This window comes from Poecile atricapillus, chromosome W, assembly GCF_030490865.1.
Source record: "Poecile atricapillus isolate bPoeAtr1 chromosome W, bPoeAtr1.hap1, whole genome shotgun sequence".
Lineage (NCBI taxonomy): Eukaryota > Metazoa > Chordata > Aves > Passeriformes > Paridae > Poecile > Poecile atricapillus.
The window spans coordinates 7,087,449-7,109,178 of record NC_081288.1 but is presented as its reverse complement, the minus strand read 5'-3'; the positions used below and the strand labels follow the sequence as shown (position 1 = coordinate 7,109,178).

At 41.2% G+C, this 21,730-nt stretch overlaps 1 protein-coding gene across 3 annotated transcripts in view; it reads left to right on the top strand.

The window, feature by feature from the left end:
• The first annotated feature begins 564 nt into the window (after positions 1-564).
• The window catches only part of LOC131592050 (BEN domain-containing protein 7-like), a 47,948-nt gene continuing 26,782 nt past the window's right edge, over positions 565-21,730 (top strand). Inside the window, exons 1-4 of one of the 3 annotated variants that reach the window (XM_058863302.1) lie at positions 567-2,415; positions 6,209-6,292; positions 15,287-15,586; positions 21,272-21,394. In XM_058863302.1, coding sequence (XP_058719285.1) covers positions 1,938-2,415; positions 6,209-6,292; positions 15,287-15,586; positions 21,272-21,394 — 985 coding nt within the window. In that variant the 5' untranslated portion in view covers positions 567-1,937. Of the gene's footprint in view, positions 2,416-6,208; positions 6,293-15,286; positions 15,587-21,271; positions 21,395-21,730 lie in introns of all 3 variants that reach the window. The other 2 variants (XM_058863300.1, XM_058863303.1) reach the window with 2 other exon arrangements.

Here is a 21,730-nt window from a genome sequence, read left to right as displayed (position 1 = left end):
TTAGCTTGCAGGATCAGGCTTATTCTGCATGAAAAGGATGGTTCTCTCTAATTGACTAAAAAGGAATATGAGAAATATCAGTGAAAAAGGGGATGTGCTAACCTTTGTAAAACATTACTGGAAACTGCATTTCCCAGACTGTAATGTCATTTAAAACCACGAGTGTCCCTTTAAGCAAAATATCAGCACAGGGTAGAAAGAACTAAAACCAGTAAGAGAGCAGCTGATAAAACACTGCCATCACTTTTTCATTAATTATACCCTAAAATGTTCCACAAAATTGAGTAACATAGGAAAACAGAAAAGATTTTTGTAGCAGATTCCTTTGGCAAATGTAGGATAAAGCTCATCATGTGAGCTGAACTGTAAATGAGGGCCTTATGCTTTATAAAAATTCTCCTATTGTCCCAGGAAGGATGAGAGTCAAACACAACAGTTTCAGCAATGCTCTAAGTCCTGTAAATAAAGTTAGTTAGCAGACAGGAATCAGCAATCTGGGGGGGGGGAAAAAAAAAAGGATAAAATACTCTTTTTGTTGGAAAAATTCAGGCACACTGCTGCTGCGTTTCAGACCCAACATCATTGCACTGTACAAGAGATTAATTGAACCCACAAAATCCAGGAAACAGCATATGACATCCATCTACCTTTGCTGCTTCAGCATCCTCCCAAAAATACATAATGCAGGATTTTAAATAGTACATTAGCCCAGTTTCCTTTCACAAAGTCCTACAGAGAAGTTTAGGAAAATTCCAAAAGTAGCATATTGATTGCCTCTGGGATTTTCCACTTGAAAATTTAATAGAAAATTACACCCCTACCCAATCTGTGAGGGTAATCTCCCCTGTGAATTTAATTCTCCAGCAGATAATAAATTTTACCATTAGGCATATTTTCTGATGTTGCTTCACCATTAAGGCTATTTCCCAATTTTACTTTTCAGAACCATATATACCCTGTGTGGTGTCTGGATGGCACCTTGCACCAAAGAATTCAGGTCTGACTATGCCTATGCACACAGTTAGGATACGAATCACTACTGTTAGTATTCAATTTGCTTCCCTCCTGCTCATTTTATGTCATTATTCTGAGTGATAGGGTCGGTCAATATTACTGGAGCTAACGGGATTCTCCTGAGTACTCTGAGGAGACCAAGGCAAGATCTGTATTTGCATCTGTTCAAGTAGGCGTATGCAAGTATCACATAGTCTTCTCCTTGTCACAACACAGTCTGACTACATGTAAAACACAAGATGATGATCGGAGCTGTGTTTGCAGTTATCAGTAGTCATAACTGTAAACGCCTGGGTCCTTTCTCTGCAGGCAACAGGCAAAAGCACTCTCGGCTGTAAAAAAAACCACTCCACCCTCGGTGAATTTAGCACACTGAGCGAACTGGAAGTGTGGCTGAAGGCGTCAAGTGGTGAATAAATCAAAGCACTAATTTCAGCTGTGCTTGGGCCAGCCGTATGGCTGCAATGACCTCACGGTGACCGTCGGGAGGGTTGCCAGACGCCCTAAATCTCGCTCCTCTGGAGAGCCGTGACTCTCATCCTCTTGCTAAGGCGATCCAGTTTTTGGCTGAGGGACTCTCTTCCTCTTGCTAAGGCGATCCAGGTTTGGCAGAGCTCAACATCGCTCAGCCCAGCTGGCGGCTCGGCGTTCTTCTCCAGGCCTCGGTCCATGACACCAGCGGACACATAGCTGCGATAATCCCTGTAAAACACGGCAACAAACAGGTGTTGCTAGCAGTTCCTGAGGTTTACCCACTTCCGCACCTCAACTTCAACCCCCTCCCCGCCGGCCCTGGCCCAGTCCCGCTAAACACGAAGAGTTGCCCCGCTCAGCCCCTGAGGGGAGCCGCGGGCAGCACCGCGGGGCTGAGCGGGCAGCGCCGGTGCCCGTGTGTAAAGCGCGCGGCGGGAGGGGGACACAAAATGGCGCTGCCCCTCAGCCCCTCGCCCTCAGCCCGCGGCGGGGCCGAGTGGCGGCGGGCCGGCCCCGGGGTGGCGGCGGCTCCCGGCCGGCGGAACCGCCGCCTTCCTTCCCCCAGCAGGTGGCACCGGGGTCCCGGCGCCGGCGGCGAAGCCATTGCGGGCCGCCCTTCGCCGCCGGGCCGCGGCCGCGCAGCCGGCGGGGGGGAAGGCGGCGGCATCGCCCCCGCGGGGATCCCCCCGCCGCACCCCGCTTTCCCTCAAAGTTCGGGGCGGGAGCGGGGGGGAGACCGGAGCCAACTTGTCCCGGATCCCTTTATTCGCCGCCGGAGCCGCCGTCTCTCCCAACCCCCGCGTGTATTGCTGATCGGAGGGACGGAGCTCGGTCCTGTGTCCGCCCCGCTCCTTCCTGCCCGCACCATGGAGTTCGCCCAGAGGAAGAGGAGCAGGAAATCTCAAAGCTTTAAACTGGTCAACGAAGGTAAGGCGAGGGCGGCCGGGCTTTGTTCGCTGGCCGGGGGCAGCCCCGACTTTTGCCCCGGGGGGAGCGGGGCGTTATGAAACGCCGGCGCCCCCGGGCCGCCGCTTCCTCCCGGCTCTGTTATTGAACTCCGCAATCCTCTGCCTGAACTCCCCAAAACCATTGCATTGCATTGCCTGCCTTTCTTCTTTTTTTTTTTTTTTTTTTTAAATTTTATTTCTTTCACCCTCTTCCCGTTTCCTCTTTTTTTTTTTTTTTTTTTTTTTTTATAATTTTTTGCATGTGTGTTACGTGTTGTTGCAAAACCACCACCTCAAGCCTCCCCCCCCCCACCACCTCAGGTGGACGTGTTATTTTTTTCCAAGCAGACCTTGCACAAAATAAAGTTGGATCGTGTTTCGTTGTAAATCCTGCTTGAGCGGGGCGGGGGGGGAAAGGCAAAATCGGGAAGCTAGCGAAAAATGACACTTGAGCAGCGACAGACCTTCTTAGTATTCAACTCTTGTGGATTTATTGTATTTGGGGTGGTTTTTTTCCTCTCCTCGGCTGTGTACATCCGTGTATTTCAAAGAAAAGCTGAATCGAGATTGCTTTATTAAAAATCCACGCAGGTAATTAATTGTACGTGGGCAGGGGAGAGCCGCTGGCGTGTAACTTGTTCACTCAGGGTGTGTTTGCTTTTGGAAAAGAGGATATTTTAAAAGAGATAGTGAGGGGAGAAATATTTGAATTCATGTCGGGCAAGAAGCACAGCTCTGTGTTTCAGTCTTGTTGTTGTTTTCTTTAATTAAAGGGGAAAAAAGATACAGCCGTTGGTAGGCATTTTAACAGGTGGACTTCCCACCCCTAGGGATTTATTTTGGTTGGGGATTTATCCCTTCTCCAGCCGATGAGATGTTTTTGCTCTGATGGATTTGACTCGAGATCGTTTCTCCTTTTGTGTTCCCAAGTATTGGACGGGAATATCTCCATGAAACGCTGTGTGTGTCCTGCATGCCAAGTTCAAGACAGGTGACTACTTGGGTGTAATGTCACAATACTGAAAAGGGGGACACACACACGAGTGTCTGTCTGAGGACTGGTCTTCAAAATTACGTTTGAAGCAAAGAAATTCAAAGATGAAAATAAACTCACTTGGTGGGAATAGTAAATAATGACTGCTGTATTGTCGTAGGGGGGTCTGGGGCATCACACATGGTCCCTATTAAAACTAGAGGGGCAGGGACTTGCCAGACGTGTCTGAAATGCATTGGAGGTCTGTATCCATTAGCAAACCTATCAAGGATGTAATTTTTACCGAGAATAGGTTTGGTTTGTGGGGTCTTGGTACTGAACATGCTCCCTACTTGGAGGCAGAGTTAGTGCACAACTGGGCTGGAGCATGGAGGTGGTGAAAGAAAATTGTGGAAAAACAAAACTGAAATTTTGCTTTGTTTCTTTCTGTCTTAATGGACCTCTTAAAAGAGTATGTGCTAGAAATAGGTGACTATTTTACCAGTCTCAGTTGCCACTTCTTACAGGCTTAAATAAGCCTCAGTGTATAAGACAATCTATTTAACTTTATTTTAATAGGTAAATCCAGTTATGATGGTATATTATTAATAATATTTTATCTGGGGTCTCTTTTTGAATGTAGAAAGTCAAATAGAAAGCTACACTAAGAGAATATCCTAGAGAGAAAATTATGTCTTTGTACTTTGAGAATGGAGGAGATAAAAACCACCTTTTGTATGTGAGTCTGCACTCTCATACTCTTTTCTATCACAGTTGATTAGAAAGATAATTACATATAAATAGTTGTCTCTTGTAATTGGCCTTTGCCTCTTGCAGGAGTTATTCTGTAATGTCACATTGTAGTGTTTACTGTTGGGAAATTGATACGGTTTTCCAGTTCCTGGACTGTGACATCCAAGGCAAAAGGAGGAAACCAAAGAGAAAACTCTATGCTGTATGAATTGGTTGGTAACACATCATCTGCTATTGATGTGTGCCCATACAATGCTTATTCTGTCCCAAAAATAACTTCAGAGCACCTTATCAAATGACCAATAATGATCAAATCAAGAGAAAATCCATCAACCATCCAGCCACTTCTGGGGTGAAATGTGATGACTTCAAGGCAGCAGCTGCAGACCAGAAGAATGTTGTGACCAGCTGGATGTACAGGGAAGTGCTAGAGAAGAAGGCATGTGTAATCTGTGTATCTAAGGACCATGAGTCCATACGTCATTTGAGTCCTAGCTTCCATGTACTTGCTCCCACAGATTCTGGAATGTCCTTGAGAGGATGAAGGTGCAGAGTGTGGCAAGTAGACCCTGAGTGGCCATCAGGTGCCCACCAAGCCACTTCATTACACCCTCTGTTCAACAGGATGGCTAGTGATCATGGAAGGCAGCATAAATCCTGCCAGTTTAGTCTCATGAAAGAAGCTGTTACTTCCTCAATGTCATATCTCAAACTTCACCTTTACCCATTTCAGTGGCTGGGTGTGCTCAGGAAGCAGAGGAACCCTTTGTGTAGCACCTCATCGCTGACCTCTTCAGTTCTGTGGTGTGGTTATTTTACCCTCATTTTCTTTCCAGGCCCTTTTCATTCTATTGCATTGCTGTGTTAGGCTCCATTTTAGTTGACTTACTGGGTTGTTCCTCCTCTTGTGTCTTCGAGACAGTTGTGGTGTACAAATAAACAGCATGTAACAAAACGTGACTTCCAGGAGACTTTTCCAGTCCTGTGGCTGTTTGGTCAGATGTGCTGCTTGTGGGAGAAGGAGCTGCTTATGCCGCCCTCCACTTGTGTTACACCTTTTAAGTGAATCCCCCGAAGTCCCTTCCATGAGTTAATCTCTCTCTGCCTCGCTTTTTGTGAGGCAGGTAAACAAAACCAGTTTATGGAGGGAGTAGCTGAGAGTGTTGGGAACTGGGAGGAGGGGACTGAAGGAGTGAGGTAGGGAGGTGGCTCTTTCAAGACACTGAATATATTGTTCAGTCTTGAGTGATTTGCTGAAGGACAGACTGTGTGCCAGTATCAGAGTCAGAAACAGCATCCAGGAGAGCTGCCTTTAGACACTTTTTTCACCTTGGACTTACTATTCCCTCTGTGCACATGTGTAAACAAAGCTCTGGTTTTAGTGAACACCTGCCTAGGGTTAAAACAGAGACCTTCACAGCAAAATATTATTTTATTTAAAATAGAAACTCAGTGGTGATTTTTTTTTTATTTTTAATATCTTGTAACATCTCTGTATATGAGATACCAATGCTAATTCTTCAGGACATCACAGGCATTAATTTCTATAGGTGAATATCCTAAGGTGTCTCTGATCCTCCTTTCTTCAGAACTGGGAGGCCAGTGACATCAGTATGAGTTAGGACAACTGAGCAATACAGCCCTGATGTACATTGCTGATCCCTTACTGAGGTGAAGTTTGAAAGTTTTCCTTGGTCTCTGGGAAGGTTAAGTTTTCATTATAAAATCTGCTTTCCTTCTGTAAAGCAAGAAGCCAGATAATTGGCATCTGGTGGGATAATTTGCTGTGAAAATGAACACAGTAATTTAGGGCAGGCATAGCTATTCCCTAAAATCTGTGAAAGATTTGAGCTGAGTCTCTCCAGTGTGAGCAAAGGTTTTTTAGGAGGTGCTGATACAGAACACATTTTCTGTGGTTAATTTGATGTACATGAAATAAACTGCATATATATTGATAAATTGTGTAGTAAAACTGTAGCAATGTGTTCGGTGTTCATTTTTTCCAGATCACTTCAGTTCTAATTTTTTTTATCGTTTTTCATTCCAGATTACCATCATGAGATATATAAGATCTCTGACTACAGCAGTGATGTTAATGGGGAGACCAAAGAAACACAACCAGCTTTTTTAGGTATGTGCTTGTGTTGATTAATTTTCAAGCAACATTGCGTGGCCATTTGCAATTAGGGAGAAAAAACCTCTGTGCAAGCACAGAAAGCGCCTGCCATTGTTTAATATGACGTTCTTTTCAAGACCCTTTTATTCTATGAATTGCCAATATATCCTTTATTAACACTGCTAAAAGTTGTAATTTCAGACATAAATGTTTATTAGTGTCTACACACAGTGCTAATTATCACTCACTCAGAGAGCCAGATGCTGACTCTGCAGTTTTGCAGCTCTGTGCTCACCCCATTTACATTGCATATTCCCTGGCATGCTTCACTGGCAATAGTTTGTGTAATTGGGGTATTACATCTTTGACATCTGGATAACAGAAATTCAATTTCCAGGAAGCTGCTATTTGTTTGGTTTTGCTTCTGCCTTGGGTGGGATAGAGGATTAATGTGCTGTCTTAATGTAATGTCCTTTCACCTCTGGAGCTTGCCTGCTAATCCTGCCATGGCAAAATTAAATTAAATCAACAGTTAAAAATGTGTAAAGAAAATAGGGAAGTAATATAGAGTCTGCAGCATGCTATGTATTACAGCATATCAGTGGCTGGCTATCAGTGCACCTTTACCTTTCTCATGTGCTTTTTATCCTGTATAACGCCTCAGCTGCAGAGTGCTTCTTCCTTTCATGCTTTGGTCCCCTTCCAGTTGCATCCAGGACCTCACCTGGATAAAGCCCCTCTTGGCAAGGATTTGGCATGCTAAATTCAAATAAGGAGGGACCAGCTTTTTCAGCTGTATAAAGCAAGCTTGTGAACACTTTGTTTGGGCTTTGGACAAAGCAGATGACTTTGCAGCAAGAAATTTGCCTTGCCTCTCCTTTTCAGCACCAGGAGCATAAACATTTTTGTACGGTGATTTAAGGTTTCTGTAGTCTGTGTGTGTTGCCACCTGGAGCCAGTAAGGAGCATTGGAATATGGGAATCAGCACCTGAAGTGTGCAAAATGCCTTTGTCTCCTAAATTCATAGTGCCACATCCCCTTCTAGAGGTCAGCAGCAAATGGGAGAGAATAGGAGGATGTACTAAAACAGAGGTGGGAGCTGCCTTAAATTCCCTTCTCACCTTTTCACCATTAGGATTTTGAGCAAGTATTTCTTCCCTACACCCATTTCCAGGGAGAAGCAAAGGCAGTTGCTTTGCTTTGTGTTTGGATTTTGTGTTCTGCAAGCACTTTTGGTGAAGTATGATAAACCTGATGGAGTGAACTCCACCAGAGGTTTACTTGAAATGTTTTTTTTTTCCAGCTCTAAGTCATGATAAAGCTTTGGCAAGAATTAGGCATCAGCCAGGGTGCCCTAAAAATGTGCAGAAGTCTGTGCTTTGACATTTGTGCTGTGAGTCAGACCAACTGATCTTGATTTTGGCTTGGTTGTGTTGTCCTTAGATTTGTTTGTTTGTTTGTTTTTAGTATGTCCAGCTTTTCATTGTGACTGAAGGTGCTCTGACATTTAAGTGCCTTAAGTTCACCTATTTCAAGAGTCAGTCAGAATTTAACCTTTAACAATGTGAAGCCTATCAAGGAGCTTCCTTATCAGGTATAGTCAGGGTATAATTGCTGCTTCACTTGATTTCACTGCTTTATGCCAAAATTTATTATAGAAGGATGTTTATTCCAACTTGTTGATTTAGAGTCAAGTTTGTTCTCCAGTTTAAGTGATCCATGGCATCAGCAGTTGAAACCTAAGTGTGATGGAGCCTTTAGGATGGAATGGATAGTATGATTCAGCATTGAAACTATTACCTTTCGGGAAGGTAAAATTTTAGTAGCAGTCTGTAAATGAGTGAAACTTTATCAGGAATGTGGAAATGCCTTTGTTGCACAGCTGAGCATGGTTACCTCAAAACTGCTGTTGAGAAGAGGGGAGCTGCTAGGGTAAATGAGTAAATCAGAAGAATCCAGTTTGTTTAACGTACAGATAAATTAAGGATGAACTGTCAAGAAAGACCTGATGAACCTAGATGGTCTTTTTTGCACCAGCACAGATGGGCAAAATACAGTTTTGTGTAAATATAGGCTGAAAATTGGAGGAAGCTTCAGTGCAGTTAAAGGAACATGGTACTGGACATGATCTCTGATGGTTGCAGTGGTGTAGAGTCCAGCTGCTATCTGAATAGAGCTTGGGAAGTTTTCTCATGTAGTGCAGTGTTGGGAGTGGGAGATGTGGTGGCGTGTCCTCTCCCCCAGTCCTTTGTTCTGATAAGATGATGAACAAGAAGTCACATCTTTCTAGATGAAGGACATGCTAACCACAGTCTTTACAAAATTGCAGGGGAACGTGGAATATCACTACTATATTTTGTGGATGAGGACTGGCATGTCCTTTGTTTTGAAGGAAAGGGCTTTGTTATCTGGTACCAGGAGAGACTGCTCAGCCTGAGAAGGAGGAGGCAGCCCAGAGTGAAATGCTTAAACCTCAAACATGGGTGAGATTTAAAACAGACCTGACTTCAGTTTTTCCAGTAAATCCACAGAGCTGCTAGCCCAGACTTGGTATTACAAGCCCTTGAAGGGACTATGTACACCTGTGTCTTGTGGAAAGTGATGATTAAACTTACACTGTATTAAAAAAAAAAAAAATTTGCATACACCATAGTGTATTCAGTCTTAATATTTTATTACCATCACAAAAAAGTGGATATATAGTATACTTCCAGACTGAGTGTTTTTACAATGCTTTCAACTTGAAATTCAGGCTCTGTGTTTGAAAGGTTAATGCAGAAAACTAATTATATTATCCTGGTAATCAAATGTGTGATGAGACATTTGTCTGTGTAATTAACAGTGAAGAACTTTTATAGTTTCATAAAATTGCATGCTACACGCAGTGTGCTTGGAGCATTTGTTTTGAAGAGATGTCCAAAACAGAGATGTTTATGACTGATATAAAGTGGAACTGAAATGTACTGTAATGCAGGTGTCTGTGCATTTTACAGCATTTCGCTTTGTTGAAATGGAAGGCAGCTGATTAATAACTTCGCTGTGTCATGGTAAAAATAAATAATGTGTTCTTGGAGCAGGGGAGCGATGCATAAGTTACTCACTTATTTCCAGAATTTATTCTGTCCCAGAAATAATATCCCTTGCAATTTATTCACAGAGAAAAAGTTGACTTAACAAGTAACTTTGCAGACTTGTGTTACTGTTAATACGATTATATCCCAAGTCTGGTTGTTGCAGTAGTGGCTTCTGTAATTAAGACTGCATAAAAGTTTATTTTATGTATCTGTGTTCTCTAATGATCTAACTTTGTAAAGTATTTCCCTTTGGGGCTAAAGCGGTCTTGGCCTGGGATATTTCCAAGAACTGGGAGAAGTTGTTGCATGTCTATTATTACTTTTTTAATTATATGACCCCATTAATATATACTTTTATTGAACAGTTGCTCATTTGTCCCTTCCCGAGTGATTTAGCTGGCACGCGTGGCATGAAAGTGTGTAACTTTGGCTTCTGCAGCTTGTCTTGTTGGGTGTTTTGAAACTGTTTCACCAGGCTCTTCCACACTTATTTTGTTTGCAGTGGGAGTGGTGGCTGGCCACCTGGTATGACCTAGTTTCCTGGGAAATAACGCCCAAATCCTGAGTGGTCTGAGGGTCTAGTCCTGGGGTTGATTCTTCAAATTTCTTTGCTTACATTAGTGTTTGTGGGACTTAATAACTTTGTTTGTCTCATAATAGGCAGGGTCATAGAACCATGTGTTTCTGTGTTTGCTTTGGGAGTAAGAGGCCTGATTTGAGGGTGATCCAGTTTTCCAGCATATCTAATCCTAGTGTTTTGTGTGGTGACATGAGAATAGGAAAGTGCTTTGAGGTGACGTTCTAGAGCATTGCTAAGATGCCTCAACTTAGACAGCTTCAATATCCCCACGTGTTAGTTTACAAGATTTAAATTCTCCAGTTTATAATTCATGCTTCTTGTGTGACTGTCTGACACCATTCTTGACGACTGCCCTCCCCACTGACTTGGGGTTTAGGTTTTTAATTTGCAAAGGGTGTTGTTTCCTGTGTTCTTTCTTCTGTGTAAAATCTTATATGCTGGCAAAGACCTGGGATCGCTTTTTTGGGAAATGTATGCTTACCCCATCACTTTAGTTACGCAGATGCCCAATTCCAATTATGCACAGAGAAGTCACAGTAAGATTCCACGTGATTTAGGAGACCTTTGCTCTGATAAGGAATTGTGCACATGGATCCTCTGTTTTCCCTATGCTGACCTCCGCAACTTTCTGTTTCAGGACAACAGGTGGTACAAGATGACCAAAAAATACCTTGTTTTTTGAAAATTATTGATTTGATGTGGATATAGTTATTGCTGAGGAGGGATGCTGAGCTTCCTTCTAGGATAACTGTCTCTGAAGGAAATACCTGAACACCGTGTAGCATTCTGAAAGGTGTTTTGGTGAGTTCAGCCTGGCTGAGCAATGGAGATGTGTGCCCTGTGTGCACATGCTTCCCATTTTCTTGAGCTGCTCTGAGTCAGTCCTTACAGTCTTCAAACCCAGCAGGCAAGTTTTGCTGGCCCCCTTCCAAAGAGGGCAGCATTCAAGTGGCATCTAATAAATTGCAATTTAATATGCTTAATTATATAACCCTTTGCACTTATTTATTTTTTTGTTGTTGAATTTTCACGCCATATGCTTCAACTTCCACTTTTTCTCACCTCTGAAGCCTTGTTTCCATACAAACCAGGCTCTTGTTGTCAGCTCACATGTGCTTGTCTGGCTGTCTGTTGTTGCCATTCCTACCCTCGCAACAGCTCCACCAATTTCAGACTAGTTGGAAACAAAGGTGGAAATCTGGGATAAAAGTGACTTCAGTAAGCAGCCTGATCCAGGAAAAGGCCCTATTTGTATGGTCAAGAAAGGAGAAAGTTCCATAAGCATTTCATCTGTCCAAAAAACATAAACTATAATTAATAGAAAAACTGCATTTTAAAAGTCAACTTGTGAATATTTCCCAAAACATATGAGAAACATAAGTGTTAGAAATAAAGTAATTGCAAAATACTGGACAAAGAGAACATGATGGTTATTTGGTTTTATGAGTCGAAGGAAGGAAATATCAAATACAGATGATTGTCCAACCTTAATTCTGTTCACCCATTTATACTCTTTAAAGCACATGCATTAATACAGACATGGTTACCATTTCTCTGATACTGTGATAAAATTAATGCTTGAACACATCAATATGGTTGCATATAATTTTATAATTATTTGCAGTGCTATAATAATTTTTGATAAACTGTTCAGGAAAAGTATAACAACATGTTGGTAGGCAATATTATATATTAAGTTTAATAAACATAATAATGAAAAGATGGACAGGCGTATAGGAGTGAAGAGTGTAATAAATGAATTATCATTAACATATTGTTAACTGGAGTTGTTTACGGGCCTGTTGCTTCAGGCAGCTTCACACTTAGCATGTGGATGCTACTGTACTGTGGGACAGTTCTGGTTTACATTTGTTCCTTTGTAATTTTAAACATTCTTGCAGTTTTCAAGCCAGGAAGTTTTTATGTCCTGTACACTTTCAGTAAGGAAATAGATTGAAATGAATTTTGAAAAAAAGACTTTTATGATTTATTAAATTTATTAAACAGCTTTGTTTTGTTTTTTTTTTATTTTTGGTTTTGTGGGGGAGTTTGGTTGGTTGGTTGGTTTGTTTTTGTTTTATAAGATTACAGTCAGGTCATGTAGGAAAAATCCCAGGTTGTTTGTAAGGGGGCCATCATGAAAACAACTATAACAGTGGTTATTAAAAATTGTTAATACGTTTTTGTTATGACACTTGACATCTCTATATACAAGGTCCTAAATATGACTCTAACTTGCCATGGTTCTATTTTGAGTAGCATTTTGTAAGTGTCTTAGTGTTTTGCAAGTAACTTTAATGGTTTCAGATAAAACCCAGGGCCTTACATGCGTTATCCAAATGGCAAATCCTGTAGGCAGCCTTTGGAGGCATCCCCATCTCTTTGGAAATGGTGAGGAGCTCTGGTATGTGTACAGAGAGAGGCTTTAGTATGTACCACTCTTCTCAGGCCTCAGCATCTATCTTGGAAATATTTATACAGATAGATAATGCAGAATTCTGTAATAGTAGAATAGTATTAAAATAGTAATAAACCATTTTTTCCAGTGCTTTATTATTCTATTTAGCATTTAAAAGAAGGGTGTCTCTTCCATAGGACGTACTAATTTGAGTTGTTGTGTTTTCTCTGTGTCCCATCAACTGTTTTTTCATCTTTAAATTACATGGTTATTATCTGTGAAAATTATCAGCAGTGGAATAACTGATAACAAAATGCTGTCTTTGGGCTCTAGAGCTAATAGCCAAATGAGATAACCAGGGAGCAAGAAATTAAATCTGTAACTGGTATTGCACCCATCTGCAGATTCAGATGGTATAACATCATCTTCACTCCTATGGGGAGGATGCTGCTGTTGCTGGTCAGCTACAAACGAAAAGCTGGAAAAGGGCATGATTGGGAGAGGAGGGATATAAACTTGCACTGAAGACTGTTAGGGCATTAAGAACCAACAGGCTATAAGCCTTTCTTCTAAAAGGGAAGACATATTTTAAAAACAAAACAGAAAAATACCTGAAAAAAATCCCAAAACTCAAACCCCAACAAACATTTTTACAAAGGGTGAATCTTCCTGTTTAAGTAAGGATCTACCAAAACAAAAAGATAGGTTTAGGTAGGGTGCAAGTTCAGGATTTATTGTAACATAAATGTAGCGTTTTTTCTATCTGGGGTTAAGTATGTTCAAGTCACTGTATAGGAGGACTTCTATATAAAGGAACAAGGGAACAGAATCAAGGCTGAATAAGCTCAATTAACATTAATATTTCATGTAATTGGGTAACGGAAATTTAATCTTTCTAACAACATGTCACCCGACCAGACACGAAGCAGAGTTCCTGCACCCTGGAGGAGGAGGAGGTGGGTGGGAAGCTGTTTTGATACTCACATACATTTTGCCAGTGAGTACAAATCCAAATTGCCAACCTAAAACTCCCAGGGTAATGTTAAATGCCACATCAGGAAGGAGTTGCTCCAGGCTGTGGTGTGGTGGCAGCATTTGGAGCTGGGATATGGGCAGGTACAGCCATGTACAGGAGAAAGGCAGGGTGCAGTGTATGGGTGTGAGTATATCAGGAATTGGAGTCCAGTGCTACTCTGCAGCATTTTGAGGTTGGGAACTGCAAACAATCAACCCCTGTTTGGGTTGGGGCCAAAAAGTGTCATTTTAAAGGAATTGGTGCTGTTACTGTTAATTAAATCACACCCGCACACATATATCTGCAGGCAAACCAACAAAATAAATAAATACAGTGCAGAACTTCCTTGCAGAGGGTTTTTCTCGCCACTTTAGCTGGAGTGGAAATGGTGCTGGAGTGTTGCTGTACGGGGTTGTCAAATATTTTTCTAAGTTTGGACTCAAAGCTTTCTTGCAAGCCACCCACTCTCCTTGCTGGATCGGGGTGGGCTGGAGCCAGCTGGCACCAGCCCAGGGAACCGGTGCGCCAGGTCAAGCAAGAGATGTTGGGATCCAGCAGAAGCTGCAGCACATTGCTCAGCTCCTCTCCCCTTCTGCTTGTTCTCCTCCTAAAATAAAACCTCCCTCTTTGGGGTATTCAGTGTCCCTGGTTACACCGGGCTTGCAGCAGTCCCAGCCACGTTCAGCTTGGCCTGTGTTGAGGAGGGGTTTGCTGCTCTTTTAGCTGTCTGGTAGGCAGCTGAATAGTGCCATTGAGTTGATAAAATTGTTCACATGCCTGGCATTTAACACACTTTCAAGTACCTTGTTGAACCAGAGACAGCACACCTTGCATCTTGGATTTTTGGAGAGTAGCTTTTTTTTTTCTGAAGTTTCCTTTGTACAGTTCCTTTGCCAAAAACGGGTTTATTTTGGGAAGTACAAATATAAATTGAGTAGAGGATACCAGGCATTATTGTATTAAGTATTCTATAAAGGAAGGTTGATTCATCCATTTCTAGATCTTACTTATGACATTTGCTTAGGATATTTGTTTTTTCTATTACCAGTAAGAAAACCAGAAGCTTCTTTCTTCAGAAAGGGCAATGAACACTTCCTTACTACTCATGAAATGTAATGTATGCTTTAATGAGCGAAATAGCTGCTATCTGCCTAAAACACATCTATTCATTGTGCAATCAGCAGTTTCATATGTAAAATTAATAGTTAAATGGTGCCAGGAGTATTAAGTATGTAACTTTCATTATTTAAGTGCCCTGAATTTATTTGGAACAGTTTTCTTGTATATATTTTCATTTTCTTTTTAAAATCTACATTTTTAAGACATCCAGCGATTCAGCTATCTGCAGTTACACACATATTAGCTCCTGTTTAATTTATTCCTGTATAATCCAGTATTACTAAACTCTGTGGAATAAGGAACTGATTCTGTTCATTAAAATCAATAGATGCAGTGCTGCTCTGCATGTGTGTGGTGTGGTGCTTTCTCTGCTTTATTTTTTTTTTTTTGGGTAGGATCTATCCTTCAGCATACAGCAAACTAATACATAAAGGGTCTGATCCTTTGGGCTTTTCTCAAGGAAAATATCCACTGATATCAATGCCTGAATAAGATCAGTCTCTTAAAAGGACAGTTTATTTGAAACTGCTGTAGCTATTATTATTTCCTTCTGGCAAAAAAATAATCTTACTCATCAAAGCCTTAGAAACAGCATCAAGAAAGCCAAGTTCAGCAGGTCTTTCAGGCACAAGAGCTGTCAGCCATGGCTGTGTGAAAGCATAGCCTGGTACATCCCAACGACCACTCAACCATCCCTTTCCTTTCTTGTTGTTATTTATTTATTTATGTGCTCCAACCCTTATTGGCATCTAAAACCACTAATTGCTACCCATTACTGTTTTTGCTAATTTACAGTGATAACTGTGGCTCTGTTTTCATTAGGAGATGAAAGCCGGGAAATTAAAAAACAAATTACAGGGATGAGAAGATTACTGAATGACAGCACTGGAAGAATCTATCAACGAGTTGGCAAAGAAGGAGAAAAACTGAAGGAAGAGCCCCAAGATTTAGACTTAGCCTGGGCCCAGCGCCTGAATCCCCCTGCGGAGTCCCAGGCGAGCCTTCATCCGTCACAGAGCGGTGCATGGAATGAGTTATCATCCCAAGCCAGCCATTTTTCAGGGCAATACGGAACTCGATCCAAAACGTTCCAAAATCAGGCTCGAACTGTGGCATCCAATGGTATGACCTGTTAGACACTGAGAATGGTGCCTTTTTTCCCCCTCTCCTTGTTCTCTACTAAATATCTACCTTTGTTGTGATGATGTATTGTACCACTGCACTGAAAGCAGTTATGGTTCAGAGTCTACAAAATGAGCACATAGTTATCACTTCAAAAAGGTGTGAAAGTGGGCACTGTGCATTCTGCTACCATCTGCCTTAGCTTTTACAATGGTTTCCTGGTGATAGGATTGAATTACTCAATGCCTTTACAAGCTTAATTTCTATACAGTACTTACTAAAACAGCTTTTGTCATTGTTATTAAATTCATGGCTAATTAAATGTCAACCTCTACCACTCCTCTTTGCCGTGAGTAATATAGCACTGTTGTGACACCACTTGTGGAGCAGGATTCTGCTGCCTTTCATAAGGGGATGGCATCAGCCTTATAAAGGCCACTGAACTGCAGGTACAAAATTCCATCACAGCCTTAGGCTTTTATTCCAGTGAGACTATTGCAGAAAAGAGATGATGGAGTCTCCCTGTGAACAGCATGTACTAGAGTGTGGCCAATCCAGTACTGGCAGAGAATTCTGCCCTGAAGTAGATGGCAGTGTGCCTTTAAAATGCCTTTTTCTTACTAAGTCCCAGAGAATGGAAGTTTTGCTGCCAGATTAAAAAAACTCTGCTGTCAAAACCCCACCATAACAATCTTCTAAATATGGAAAGACCCAAAATTCATTACACATCTCCTTCTTTGTCCTTAGAGGCCCTGGGCACTGGCAGGGACAGTTCTCTGCATGCACAGAAGTGCCCAAGCCTGCAAAGATTAGGTGCCTTGTTCCCAAATCCAGAAAGTAGGTGGAGCAGCACCTCTATCCCCTCAGGGGCCTGATTCAGCATGTGAGCTAAAATGTGTTGACAGGATTTGGCCCTATACGCAAGAAAATGTCAGCTTTGATTTTTTGTATATGGAGGAAGGATTCAGTTGACTTATGATCTTGTACAGGTTTGGAGTGGTCTATGGGACACGGAAGGGTCAGGTTGAGTAACTTCCTGAACTGGACAGGAGGAATGCCCAGGCTCCCAGCTCTTGTGGGAGCACCCCAGGAGGCACCTCCCATTGCAGCTGTCCTGCTGCTGAAAGGAATGCAATCTTTTGGGTTACATAAAGGAGGGTGTGGGCCCTTTCCTCTGGCCACCTTTGGAAAGATGATCTGCATAACAATTTGGTTTGAGGTGTCTACCTCTGATGGGGTGTTATGATCCTGACTGCTGGTTGGACTCCGAAGCCTGGTCTCTAGGGAAGGAAGTATCAAGCTTTTGATACTTCTCTGGGCAGTGAGTAAGCCCTGAAACTGCTCCTTACCCAGCCCACAGCTCTTCTGGGCATTTTAACATCCATCCCTTGCACTGGGAGTTGAGCATCAAACTCAGTATTTTAGATGTTATTCAGAGGATTGACAAAGTTCTTAAATGCTGGAAGTAGAAATGCTGAACAATACTTCAAGGGAGATACTACTCTTAGGTACTTATCATAGTGTTTAAGTTACAAGAGCAAAACTGACAGACATAACCTTATTACCTGGGGCTGTCAGACTTAGGTTATCACTGGGGAGATGTTCAGGCATCTGTAGTAGGTGATCTGAGTCCAGAAACTCTTCCTGTTTGCAGTGGATAGATACTTTATAAAAAATGAAAATATATGTTGTAAGCCATCTGAATTGCTCAAAGTTGAATGTAATAGACACATCAAGTCCATCTCACTGGTGCACTTATCTACTTACAGGGTAAAGATGGTTCAAGGAGAGGCTGCAATAGATGTTTAATAGGTGCTGGTATAGAAAACATTAATGAGAAGGCTATTGACAATGATGCCTGGGGAGGCTACCTAGAACAGAGGCTAGACAGAGAAATAAAATAGGTATTTATTAAAAAGGCCTTCAAAGGATACAGCTGGGGCAGTACAAGAGCCTGGCCAAGGCTACACTCAAGATGGATGACATGTCACAAGTTTTTCACACTTTTAAAAGTTTGATCCATTTGCATATTGGGGTTAATTGTCCAATTACAGCTTCAGATAATGAAGTCACATTCTCATAGTTTTACTCCCCCCAAATCACTTTGGTTTATACTTTTTGGGGGCCTGAAGCTGCAACTGTGACCTTTGTTCTCAGGCTGGAAAAGGATTGTTTTGTCTGAACTGTGAAGAGAACTTGCTAACACTTTGTATGAAGTTCAGAGTTATATACTAATGCAGTACAGAATCTGAAAAATATGAGCTAAAACTTAAGGCATCAACAAAAATAGAGTAAAGGAGGAACAGGGCAAGCCTAGACATTGCTGCAACAGAGGGAAGAGTAGGAGCATACTTGAAAACCAAAGGGATTCCAAACCAGACTTAAGGTAGTGGTTCCACAAGTCAGGATGTTAGGTAGGCATCTGTTACCTACTGTTTTTAGTGGAAGCCAGCTGGGACTGCAAACAGTGAGCACCATGTCTGTCTATTAGAGACAACAAACTCACACTTGAGTTTCATTTCTTGTGTTCTGTACCAAATCCAGCAGTGATACAGCAGCTGAATTGCTTTTAGGCTGTATCAAGATCATTTTCACTGGGTAGTTCTTGCATACTTTTCCAGTATGAACTGGTAGCAATATTAGTTACAGTGAGTGAATTCCTTACAGCAGATCCAGTTGGAAGGAAACACTGTCCTGGGCTACTTGCTGCTCGCATGGGGGAAGCAACTGCTGTACTTGTGTCATTTCCTTCTCTCAGGCAGGTATCAAATTTGCCTGCTGGCTAGCTTCCAAAAGAGAGGGAGATGGCTCTTTAAAGACTCCTTCATAAAAATAAAAAGTCTGATCTCCTTTTAAAATTAAAAATTGATTTATAACAAGTGGAAAAGGGTTGCTTTTGTCCTCTAAAAATGATAAAGATAGTGCTTAGAACAATGACTGAGAATGCTCTACTAGATATTTCTTACAACACAATAACTGATCAGAGGAGGGAGAATAGAAAGAAAATAAAAAACCCTCATGAATATGCAAGGAGTCAGTAGAACCCTGCTTTGATTTGAAATATTGGTGGTCTCTTTTCCTATTTCCAGTACCTATGGTAGATTTACATGGGTAATTTCTATCAATGCTAATGGGGATTATAAAGTAAATCCCGTATGCCTCAATAGGAAAATAGACCCTTTGGTTTTCCATCAGGAGCCTGTGTGCCTGTGTGTTTTCATTAGGAACATGTTATATTGCAAAAGGCAAGATGTACAGGTATTTACTGATACAATTTTTTCAAGGTTTCACATGCAGTTCCTTAAGAAGGAAACAAAAGCCAACAACCCTGTTTCCCCCCCACTATCTTTCAGATATAATTTCCAGAAGCCCACTAGAATATTGAATTCTGATCAAGAGAAAGGACAGGCTTTATCCTGAGGATCTTTTAGTCTAAAACAACTGAGAAAGGACTGAGGGAAGGATGGTCTTGCTTTGTATTTTTGCCTGTTAATAAAACTCTTTTAATTTCTGGGGCTCCCATTTCTGGGGTACCTGCTTGTCTTACTGAAAGGTACAGAGTTATGCTGATGTTATTAAATTCCAAGTAGTCTTGAAATTAATCTACTTAAAAGTCCACTAATAACAGGGAGCTAAAGGGTTTTGGTGGAGCCAAGTTGAGGAACTCTGATTAATTTGCTGCAAAGCTAAAGATAGCATTCTTTTTTCCCCTCTGTACTTGTAACAATGGGCTGAACACTTTATGGACCATTGAAAAGGTAAAATCCCATCCATGCCCCAAGGAGCTTCCAACGAATTGACAAAGGAAGGGTGAAATCAAACTAGGCAGAGTCCTGCTGAGTCAGAAACCTTTTTGTTTCTTCTTGGGATTCTCAGCCTGTTTTCCAAATAACTTTTTTGTTCTAAAAAATCATTTTATTTGCAGCTGAAACTTTGAACAGTTGAAGCCAGTAGTGCTATTGCATTTGCTAGATTTGCAGAAATTTTTTTAACTACTCTGTTTGTCTTAATACAGTTTTAACAGATTTTATCCATGTATGATATTTTAAAATGCCAAAATTGGTAATTGCAGTAGTGTGGAGAATCCTACTATCTGAGGAAAAGAGGAGTGTGACACCCAGAAGATGTCAGATGTCTTTAAGTGATGCATTAGTTTAACTTTACAAGTAGCTCACCTTTGGAGCTACTTGTGACCATGAGTTTGCTCAAGCCTGATAGATGTTGCTTCAGATCTGAAGGACTGTATAGAAGGAGGTAGAGAACAAGTGCCTGGTGGTGGCCAGATTTTCAGTTACTTCAAATAAGGATTAAAGTCAGGGGATCTGTGTGGGTCTGACATCAGGTATTTCTGATGAAAGAACACAACCCAAACCTAAAAAGGTATCAGTAATCTGGTTTGGCTTCAGAGGAAAGCGGAAGTAATAATGAAAAATGTGAAGATTTGTAAGTGGAGATTAAATTAATTTCTTATATTCACTTTAGCTACGTAATGATTAAAGGGCACCTGGGAAGTGTTGGACTATGGAAGAAAAAGGGAAATACACTGGCTGAAGTCCACAGTGACACCAAGTGAGGTTATTTTGTTAGGTGTATTTGTACCTATCTTCATAAAATGGTCATCCCTCCTCCTGCAGTCTTGAGCAGTAAAATAGCCATCAATTTAAATGACTGTAAGGACATTTGGAAAGGAAGGGAGGTGCATCCCATCTAGCCTCAGTTTCAATCAGATACTGTTAGGTGTTTTGTTGAATTCTGAAATTTTTATTTGCAGCATTAAAACTAGGGATACAGCTGTCTTAAGCTTAAATGCAGGATACAACTATCCAGCAAAGTTTGAAATCCATCAGCTGTTACAGCCTGTTCTAATTCAGAACAAAAAATGCAAAACTTCTGAAAAGTAAAGCAGTAATGAAAGCACTGCTGATGGCTAGAACTAGAACTATGTAAGTTCAGTTAAAATCTAGTAAGAATTCTAGAGAAAAGGAATCTCTTGAACTAATACATTAATTTTCAAAGGGAAACTATGGAAAGCCCATCTTGTAGGTCACAGTGATGGAAAACGTCATAGAAAACAAACCCATGCTAGCAAACAGAAGAGCAAATTTGAAAGTTTTTGTTTCTGGTGGTTCTTTTCTGTCATGTTTTTGGGGTTTTTTTTTCTCCAAGTAGAGTATTTTATTTTCATTCTCTCTTCTTCACATGGTAAAGAATCACCTGTAACATTCAAGTAGTTTAAAAATTCCTAGACCCTCATTTTATGTACAGTAAAAACCTTTATTGCACAGACTGTCTTCATTCTTTTAAGGCTTTTTTTTTTTGTGTGTGTATGTGTGTGATAAAATGAGTACGTTTGTAATGAGGTTTGGTACTTTTGTTATTCAAGTTGAACCAGCCTGACAATAGAGAGCCCAGCTGTGAGGAGTGCATTACATTCACACTGAGCAGTCTTGTCCAGCCCATGTAACATTGCATCCCAACTCAATATAATTGCATGTATTAGTAATTGAATAAAAACTAGTGGTCCCTTCCTCTTAAAAGGAATCATGTTTAAAATTATTTCCTTTCATGCTTTTGATCTAATTTTACAATCTGATATATTGATCATAGTTTCAAACACCTGCTAATTGTTGTCTGGGTGATTTTGTTTGGGTTACATCTCTCCCATTTCATTCCCCTCTCTTTCAGGAGAAATCCCAATGGTGAATTCGTCAGTTGGACCAAACTGCTGTACATGTAATTGCCAGTCAACCCTGCAGGCGATTCTTCAAGAGCTCAAGACCATGCGAAAGTTGATGCAGATTCAAGCAGGTACAGTGAGCAGTCCCATATGTGTGTACCTGTGACAAGCATTGAGTTGAGGATGGCCCAGCTTGTAGCAGGGTGTTGGACGAGATGGTCTTTGGAGATCCCTTCCAAACCCAAACTGTTCTATGATTCTGTGGTCTTCCTGTTGGGGAATGGTCTAGGAAAGTAAAATCTGTGTGGGCACTCAGGAAAACCTGGATTGTTTCCTGCTCTCCTAACATATTGGCCAAAGTCAAATTTTCACAAGTTTCTTGGAAATGCAATTTCTACTTTTCAGATCCTTAACTGTAATATGGGATTTTATCTTGTAGCCTTTTAAGGCTTAATTGAAAAGAAAAT